Genomic DNA, 9,863 nt, shown 5'->3' with positions numbered 1-9,863 from the left:
TCACTGCATCTGGTTTCCATGGAGACCCCAGCAGCAGCAGGGCCATGAAAGCGTGGGGACAGTGTGCGCAGCTTGGCAGGGAGCTGCTCTGGGGCTGGGGCTGGGATCTTGAGGTGGTGACAGCATAGCCTGGAGCCAGGGCAGTGCTGCAGTCCGCTGCTTGCACGCCACTTTGCCCACCCCCAATCTAAGCGGTCATTACATCATTCTACAGGTTCTAAGACCCAATATAATAGACTAGCTTCTTTAAAACTCTTGTTTTTTGTGGATGAGACCAAAATGGCTCCAAATCAAAATATTCATGTCTGCATGTCATTTACTTTTTTTCATGGCTTTCTTCCCCCAAAGAAGAGCTAAAGGCTCTTTTGAGTAGCATTAACTATCCTGGAAGTACAATTTATTCCTATTCACAGCAATCTAGGATTCGATGCTGGTAGATTCAAACAAATCGTGAATTTCTTCTTTGATTTTTTTTTTTTTAACTTAGGTAAATAGCCTTTGAATCTGGAAGATTTTTGCTTGGATAAAGATTTTAGAGTTTGGCCAGAAATAAATTATACAAGATCTAGATTAAACTCAGAGGTCTGCTGGGTACTTCTCTGAAGGACCTTGTTTAGTTCCTAATTTCAACTACCTAAAGCTGGAAGTACTACCGAGGCAGTACACTGGACCCACAGGATGCAGGGGATGGAATACTCGATAGTGATTTTTTGGGCCAATTTAAATGACTGTCATGGTCAGACAAGACTGTGTTAAAATAGCAGCTACACACCCTGTGTATTATTTAGAGATCTGTCTCTTGGTTAAAAACACAGAGTGCCTATACACGTGCTGTGGGATGGTGCTCTCATTAAAACGCCTGCAGCATCTCATGTCTTTAGTGTCCTACATTTCAAAATAGCCGCAGGGGCACTTTAACTAAAGCTTGTTTGATGAGCTTTAGTTGAAGTCTCCCTACTGCCAGTTTGAAATGTGAGATGCTGAATGCACAAGCCCGTTCAGCGTGCTGGAGCGTTTTGATTAGAAACCTCCAGCAGACTCGGTTAATCCAGTCTGCTCCAACACGTTGTAATCGGAACAGGTTGGTACACAAGTAGAAGTGCCCAAAGGTTTTCGCTACTTGTTATTCCACACTGTTTTCTCTGGAGCCATCACAGCTTCTGGGAGGTGAGAAGGAATCTCTCCTGCCTTATGCATCGTCAACTGAATTTTTAACTAAGTTCCAAATGGAAAATTCTGTTGTTGCAGATGTTGACCTCTGAGCTAGGAAGAGCCAGACTTGATTCTGTGTTCTTAGGCTGCTTGTGTAAATTGAGCATTTTTGCTCCTGAATTACTTAGTTGCAATGAACGCAGAGCCCTACTTGTCAATTTTAGAGTCTGCCTTGAGGGCCTAACCAGACTGTAAGAAGGTCTGTGTCCCCTGTGCTTGAAATACAGAATAGCAAGCAGCACACAGAACCTGAAACAGGAAAATGCCCATAAACAGGAATCAAACCAACTTAACTTTCCTTATCCAGGCTTTGTGAAACACACATTCAAACCTAAACACCGTAATGTAATATGTGATTAATGAAATAAAGAAAGGAATGTGATTTGAGTTGTTTTTGCAGATTTGTAAGATAACAAAAACCCTTAGAGCATAACCTCTGGTGTCTCTCCCTACCTGCCTCTCTGACTGAAAAATCATTTTCTGCCTCAGATTTACACGCGCTCTGTAATTGAACCTGTCGCTGCACCAGTACCAGCTAAAGAAGCTACCACCCCCCAGCCTGAGAACTCAAACACAAACACATTGTACAGGAACACGGACCGGCAAAGAAAAAAATCTAAGATGACAGATGAGGAGATCCTAGAGAAATTGAGTAAGTGTCCTGGCCTGACTTCTGGCTTGACAAGGTAGCCTGCTGCATCTGTCACCTGCAGTGCATTTGTTGAAGGATTGTCTCTAGTTTATTGTCACTAAGACACTTTCATATTATGTACTTGTGATTATTGGAGGGTGAAAAGGGATGCTTAAAATTCCTGCTCAAGGGGTGACTATATTTGAAATGCCGGTGACCCCTTATGTATCAGACGGAGAGGACATATCTGAATAAGTTGAAAGCTATGGTCTTTTAAACCCCTGTGCACTGAGTTACCAACAGGTGGCTACAGATCTGAGCTGAGGAGCATGTTACTACACTTCTTCTGTAGTCACTGCATGTGCTGCTGGGCAGCATGCTCTGCTTAAGGTATATCCGTTCCCAGCTTGCTGTGGCATTATGCCATCAGTTATTGCTGCTTGCACAATGCACTCCTTCTCCTACTCCTCCCATCCCACTGCAGATAAATTCAGCAAAGAGGAGGTAGCCTGGGTCTTACCTCCAGTTAACAGCTCAAGTTCAACCCCAGGTTCAACACCAGGTTTGAATTTGAGCCGGTAACTGCATTGAAATCCAGCTTACCTCATCCTCCCTGCTTCTTGAATGGTAGAAAAAGGAGATAATTGTGACTTTATCTTCATTACCATGCTGCGCACTGTGGTGTTATATATATCAGAGATTAATTTGGCCTTGTAAGTAATAGCATCCCTGTAAGGCATCCACTACTGGACTGCAGCCACCTCTTGCGTGGAATGCTACAGCTGTTCATAGTCGAGAGTACTGTTAATGTGCCCAGCAGTTTAATGCAAGAACTAAAGCTCACATCCACAAAAGGATTTAAATGCCTAACGTGGGATTTAGGAGGGATTTGGGTTCCTAAATCCAAAATTACAATCCTAAAAAACCCTTGCTCACATCTAACCAAAAGCTGAGACATGATTCTGGTTTGGACCTTAAAATTTCCCAAGCATCTAAAGTTCTGCTTTTGCACATGCCAGGGGTCCTCACAGAGCTGTTTAGTGCCTACTTCAGGCCTAAGACTGACCAGGATGTGGAAAGTAGATGTTCCTCATCCTGCCTCCTGTAAGAGAGGCATTCTCACATCACTCCTGGTAGGTCAGTCTCCGCACACACAATGCAGAGGTGGCTGTTGCTTTCCTTCAAAAAAGATAGTGAGGTAGTGGTGGGGGGTTCTGCTCTTTTAAGTAATAGTGCAGTGATCAGATCACTTGCCCAGGAGAGTTCCAGGTTCTGTCCCTGAAGTCATTAAAATCCACACATCCTACCTCCCCGTGGTGGGCCCTAAGCAGCAGACTGTTCCTAGGCAGAACAACTTCCTCCCTCCTTAGTTGATTTTTCCTTGTAGGAAAGAAATACCAATTTTCATTGCGCCAACAAGAAGGGAGCAAGCAGAAGCATGACTCTCTAGTTTCTTGATTAGGACTCTCTTAAGGGTCTCCAGGCATTCAAGGACAGTTTGACCTTTTTACACAAATCAACCATGGGATAAAATGCATAAAGTCTTGACCCCCATGTTTGACATATCTTAATGACTCACTCTGCAGCGTACCTCTCCGAGTGCTGCCTATTTTGCATCTCCCTTCTGTGGTTCCTAACTCTCTCTGAGCACAGTATAGAGAGCCTGGGACCCTAACTCAGGTTTCTGGATTCCAGCCAGGACAGACACCTACCTGTTAAGCTTATGGCATTTAATTTGTAGGCGCCTAAATCCTCCCTTAGTAATGTATTCAGCTGAAATTTCAGAAGGAATGATAAGTAAGCAGAGCAATTACTCGAATTTAGACCTTTGTTTGATGTCTTCTTTGAAAGATGGAGCCCTCTGGTAGTAGAGTGGTCTTTACCAATGCCTTTGTTTCATTAATGCTGTGAAACGAGAACAAAGCTTCAGAGAACCACTATCACTCCCTGTGGTACCTATGGGCATTTTGACACATGCAAGTGCTGCGTCTCTTGCAGTTGTATAAGCGGCGAAATGCACGTTCGTGCTGAGAAAATGGCAGCAGCGTGCTTTGGTACTAAAATATATAGCGGGTGCTTTAGTTCAAAAGTGCACTGCCGCCATTTTCTGTGCTCTGACATGCATTTTGCTGCTTGTACAACTGCATGTGGCAGAGCACAGTGTGTGTCAGTTAGTGTGCAGAGCAGACACAATTAATCAAGTCTGCTCTGAAGTGGCGGATCTGCGGTGCGTCACGGAATGAAAAGGTATGTGTATAAATGCTCTAGGTATTCCTTGGACCTCTTCCACTCAGTCTGTTTCCACTCAGCTTGCAGATTCTGGTGGAATCTCAACAAAATAGGGTGCTATAGTTACCATTTAATTTCCAGTTCTAAAGAGTTTTAACCATTTTGATTTCCTCCAGCCTTCAGGAGGTCTTGTCTTGAATATTCTGGGAGTTTTTGTCACTGTTGTTTTTTACATACTGAGTAGTTGTTGGGGTTTTTTCAAGACGCTCCATTCTTGAAGGACAAGAGAAGTGTTCAAGGGTGCATGGGTTGGATTTGGTGCCCAGATATTATGGATGGAGACCTGTTATTAAATCAAGATAGATAAAAGTGGAAGGATCTTACAAAATAATAACAAATGTGCCCTTCATGGGAATCTTCTGGAGCTTAGTTTACTTTTGAGCTCTACTGATGGTAAAAGTGTCCAAAAAAAGAATAGAGAGGGAGTGAGCAGGTCTCAATGATCTGGATAATTAGATGCTGATTAAAATGGCACCTCTGCAAACCTCTCACTGAAGCTGACTATCAATATGTACAAAGTGCACTGTGCAGACTCCATATAAGACTTTGTCATGGTTAATTCCCAACTAGATAAGCCGATAATGATTCTAACTGTGAGCTGCCCAAAAACCGTGAATTGGTTGTGGTCCAGATATTTCAAACCCTGATGAGCCTAGAGTGAAATAAGTTTAATCAGGCTCCAAAGCAAAATGTCTGTCACTGCTGTTTTTGTAACAGATGGATTTTCAGGTTCCTAGAATATGCCAGTTCAGCCTGTCTTCATCTCTGACTAGTTGTCAGACACTTGCATGAGACAGAGAATGGAGAGGTTTAGGTCTCTCTTAACATTTTATAATTTGCATGTAACATTTTGACATATAATGAACAGATGTTTGAGGTAATCTATAATGCAACACCTTATAATTGGTGCTGCATGAATGCATCATCTTTACAGCAGAGAGCATGGTTCTTCACTAACCAAGCAAATATATCCCTCACTCTATTGCGCAAACTTGTGCTAACATCTCTCCTCTTCTTCACTGCCGAGCAGTGGGAAAGCGATGCAACTCCTAAAGCTAAAGCCTTAAAAGTGGGATTTCAAGCCCTGCTGTAGATTTTTCTGCGGCAATTACATGCCTTTTACAGGTTGATAGGACTGTTAAGCCTTGCATCTCAAACAAGTGATGGGATAACCAGATGACCAGTTCATTGGCCTTAGCTTCAGACACAATGAAAATAATGACTGATTTGTGACAAGCTATATTATCATCTCTGAGTTTCAACTCATAATAAGAGGCAGGATGGCCTCCTTAGCTGAGGCTAAATAGATGAGGCATGCTTTTTGCATGAGATCTGCTGGCACACTGCAGGCATCATGTAGCCATACCTGCAGCCATGGATTATTCAAGACGTACTGCTGTAATTGCTCATGTAACTCAGATTAACGTGGTGTCCTTGGTTTGCTTCCATTTATTTCTTTGAAGTATTACCACTGGTTCTCCTTTCACTTTCTTAAGAGTGTGGTATTCATTTGAGCAAGGCCTATGCAGGTCTCCCACCAGCAAGTGTCTGAGGTAGAGATTGAAAACCCTGTTACGCTTTGAATAAGTTGTCTGAAAACTGGAGCACTGTACTCTTTTCTGTAACTATAGGCAAAGTATTCATAAGCGTATATACTTTTAGTTTTTGACCCCCATGATGTCTCTTCTTTAATCAGTCTCCTTGTCTTGTCACCCAGAATTGATTTTTACAGTGTTTCTACAGGGAAGTTCTCTAGTCTCTTTTATCTTAAAATTAGTTTCTTAATTCTCTTTTGTTTGAAATAACTTAGTGCCACTGTCATCACATGCGGAATAAATGCTGTAGTATTGAGTTTACATAAACTGCAGTTGTCTATAATGAGATCTGCAAATGCACCAATATAAAATGTAAATGGCCTGGTTCTCTGTTCATGTATGTTGGTCTTAGGACCTGGTAACAGAAAGTACAGAAGAATGTATTTAAGTCTGACACTATTCAGGACACTGAGTAAGCATGCTTACATACTGCTTTCCTGAATCACAGCCTTGCATTCATATTACTGGTTGACTTCAGTGTAGTTCTCTTGATTTGCATTATGTAAAGAGAAAGGGGATCAAAGCTGAAGTAACCAGTTTTCAAAATGGGTGGTCAAGCTGGACACTTGAAGATTGAGATCCCCAAATCAGTAGCCACTTCTATAGAATTTGACCAAAATCTGTTCATTCATCTCATTCCTTTCTGGTTTTTTATATCAGGAAATAGGTAGCTTGTTATGCCTCTTTGTGACCTGAGGGTCATCTTAATGGTACATTGTTATCATTAAACGGGTTTTGAAAAATGCAAGAGGGAGGCACAACTTTAACAGGAGTTTTTCCTCTTACAATGATTATAATAATTCTGGGTGCAGCACTGTAGAGATTCAGTGATTCCTAGGTCCAGTTACCAGTTGTGTACCCAGTGCTGCATGACTACTCTTTCAGGACAGAGTACTCCTCTATTCCCACCTCCGGCTGCTTGGCAGGTAACTTGACTATGCACATCCAGTAGAAGAAATGGAGTCCAAGATTCGCTGCTTCTTTATACTGGTCAAAATCCTTTAGGCTGCAGAATCAGTTTATAGTGAAGATTGTTATAGCGAAGTAGAATACAAGTCCTGTCTTGCATTATACATTTCAGTGCATTCCCTCTTGTATCCTGAAACTCACTTCTTTTGTAGGGAAACATCACTCTCCTCTAATAGGATTCTACTGTGTGAAACCCTTTGGACTATAGTTATCACCTTTCAGGCAGCAGGTTTTAACTAGTTTTTAAAATGGTGCAGCACACAGCCGGTGCTTGGAGATAAACAGCTCTCAGCATTGGTTCAGCTGCACCTGTTGTCTGCTATCAGCATCTTTCAGTGCAAGCTCAAGCTGAAAAGCAATTGCCACTACTGCGCTGGGGAGAAGCCAGTCTTGGTTTATTTGTCTCTGCTGTGGAGTGAAAAGGAATCTGACTGGTCTTGGAGTACCAGCTACTAGATGGGGAGCAAAAGTGTATTTTGCCCCAGCAGCTAGTGCTCCTTGCTTTTGTAGGGGATTGATAGAGGAGGTTGCTGCATCCAAAGTAAAGAGAGGAAGCTCTTGGCCTAGATGGACCATCCCTGTTAGAGTGACACCCAGTTGAGAATTAAGTGTCTGGTACTGAAGAGAGTCCTCTGTCCCACGACTGATTAAAGTGTAGCAAAATGTCTTTCATATTACAAGTGACATTTCAGAAGCCACCATCATGGCTTGCTTTTCTTAAAACAACCAACATTAGTCATAATTTTGTTGCTCAATCATCTTATAACAGAGGTGCCACTGCACTGTGATTCTGTATGCATAGGCGACTGGTAGGGTGGACACGGGTGAGGTATGTGCCCCCCCTGACAGGACCATCCCTGCCGCCGCCAGCGGCATCTGCAGGTGCTCAATGTGCCCCCCCCAACAGGTTGTCCCCACTGCCAACGCCAGCAGTGGCATCTGCGGATGCTCGCCAGCTCTGCCACTGGCACCGCTGGCGGTGTCTGCAGGTGCATGCCAGCTCTGCCCCACTGCCGACAGCTTTGGTGAGTGCCCCCTCAGACTTAGGAGGCACCAATCGCCTATGTCTGTATGTCCCTTGATTGAAATGACACAGAGGATTTTGTTCTACAATCCTCAGAATGAAACCCTGGGATGTATTGTTTAATTGCATTAAAAACAGTTTCCTTGCTTGAGTGTCATTTTTATTGTAAATACATTTTACATTGCTGCTCTGCATCTAAAGGAAGGCCTTGTTCTGGTGCAAGGCACAGCTTGCAGGATGCAACAGGCAGCAGCCCCTGCAGCAAGTGCGAGGGGATCAGACTTGATGGCATTTCAGCTGTCATGGTGTTTTGAAGTTTTGTTTTGAGAAAATCAGTGAGAGGCTTGTCGAGTGGCTGTTTCCCTTCAACTGATACCGTATTTATCAACGTGTGGCAATTACTACTTTTCTGCCTGAGCGTCAGTTGGCTAGCTCCTCCCTCCCTCCCAACTAGCTTAGACTGTTAAGATCTAATGAAGTCCATGAAATAGTCATTTCAGGGAACAGGTGACTTGCAATTCAGTGGTGCGCTCAGAATAACTGGTGCTGCGCTCTTGTGGGATGAAGCTGTGGGGCGGATTGCTTTGGGCTACTTGAGAGAGCAGTGAGATATCCCCAGACAGCAAACGTATCTGTTCTGGTCAGAAGTGAATCCTAGCTAGCGACTCAAAAGACACAGGTTATGTGGGTAGCGTAGCACACCCCAAAGCCCTCCTTCCTAGCAGGTGTCCAGTAGAGATCTGGCCTTGGTCAGCAGGATTCCTTTAGCAGGGGATATCCCAGGCAATACCTGTGCTGCTTCCCACTGCAATGGCCAGGTGGGCAGGCAGCACTTGGTCGGACATCCTTCAGCAATAGACACCAAAGGACTGGGCTCCAAAGCAATGCCATAGACAGCAGTAGGAGAAAGACAGATGTATTTGTTTCTGTGTTACTAATTACAGCGACTGGCAATTTAACAAGTTTTCTACCATTTGGAAATGCAGTTAAACTGATTGGTGCATGTGCACAGAAATGTGTGTGTGATTATCTGTAGATTTTCAGACATGGACAAACAAGAAATATTTTCACCTGCTTTTTTCCCCCCAGCAAAAATGAATAATCTCAAAATGTTCTAATTATGGACATGATAAATTAATCTTTAGCAGCCTCCTAAATCTACTGCCATTAAATCTTAAGTGCTTGTATTTTATTAAATCTTAAGTGGTAAGATTTTTTAAGATCTCATTTTATTAAACCATTTTATTTTGACACTTTCTCCCAGTGCTTGTATTTTATCTTGGAAACTGCTGGCCCAGGGAATAAAAGAAATATTATTATTTTTTTAAATATTTCTTTTGATTTGATTCCATCCTTACCAAATTTTGGCTCCCTTAGTTGATGCCGACACCCTTTTTCAGTTACCACTCTACTTTGCAGCCCATTAACACTTCTGAGCATGTGAAAAAGTAGAACGTTATTAGCATTTTTTTACTTTGAGTGGGACTTGTGTCCCCATTATTCTTAATGCTTTAAAAAAAGGTCGTTTCAATGTATTTATACCATTATGAATGGTGGCTCTGAAGTCTCAAATCTGTTGTTGCAGTATTGTAGCAGCAGGTGGCAGCGCTTCATCTCCCACTGTAATTGAGAGAAACTTACTTATAACATTATTGCCATAAAAAAATGTAAATAAGTTTTAAAGGAAAGTTGCAAGCATCTGTCTGAAGAATGTCGCCGTTCTCAGAATCCATTTGAATTTCCTTTTCATTTATTAAGATTAGCATGTGTGCACTGTAGAGTACCTAAGTAACATGTTTGTTACAGATCAAAGCCAGCGGGGAGACAAGCAGCGTTACTCTCATATAAATTAGACAAGTTAGATCTTTTGACAGCTAAGCCTAGAGAATAAATAATAAACTGCATAATTCTCAAAGACCCACTAATAATTAGTTTGATATTACTCCTCAAGCAGGCGAAATCATTTGCTCAGTAAACCATGGAGAGGCAGATGGAGAGCTACTCCTGAAAATGTTTTTATCATTTGCTTTCCATTCTCTAAATGGCAACTATTTACAAAAGTAGAACCCAAAACAAAGCTGCATTTAATCTATGAAAGTATTAAGCCCTCTTTGGAGCCATACCAAGACTAGCTAGCTCTTAG

General features: G+C 42.4%; 1 protein-coding gene across 1 annotated transcript in view; it reads left to right on the top strand.

Moving 5' to 3' along the window:
• The window catches only part of PAK3 (p21 (RAC1) activated kinase 3), a 130,761-nt gene that overhangs the window by 96,998 nt on the left and 23,900 nt on the right, over positions 1 to 9,863 (top strand). The window contains exon 7 of the mRNA XM_019521527.1: positions 1,702 to 1,864. Coding sequence (XP_019377072.1) covers positions 1,702 to 1,864 — 163 coding nt within the window. The remainder of the gene's footprint in view (positions 1 to 1,701; positions 1,865 to 9,863) is intronic.

This window comes from Gavialis gangeticus, unplaced genomic scaffold, assembly GCF_001723915.1.
Source record: "Gavialis gangeticus isolate Ggan-Ray unplaced genomic scaffold, GavGan_comp1, whole genome shotgun sequence".
NCBI lineage: Eukaryota > Metazoa > Chordata > Crocodylia > Gavialidae > Gavialis > Gavialis gangeticus.
Note: the sequence above shows the minus strand (reverse complement) of the source record. Positions and strands in the feature narration are given on the sequence as shown.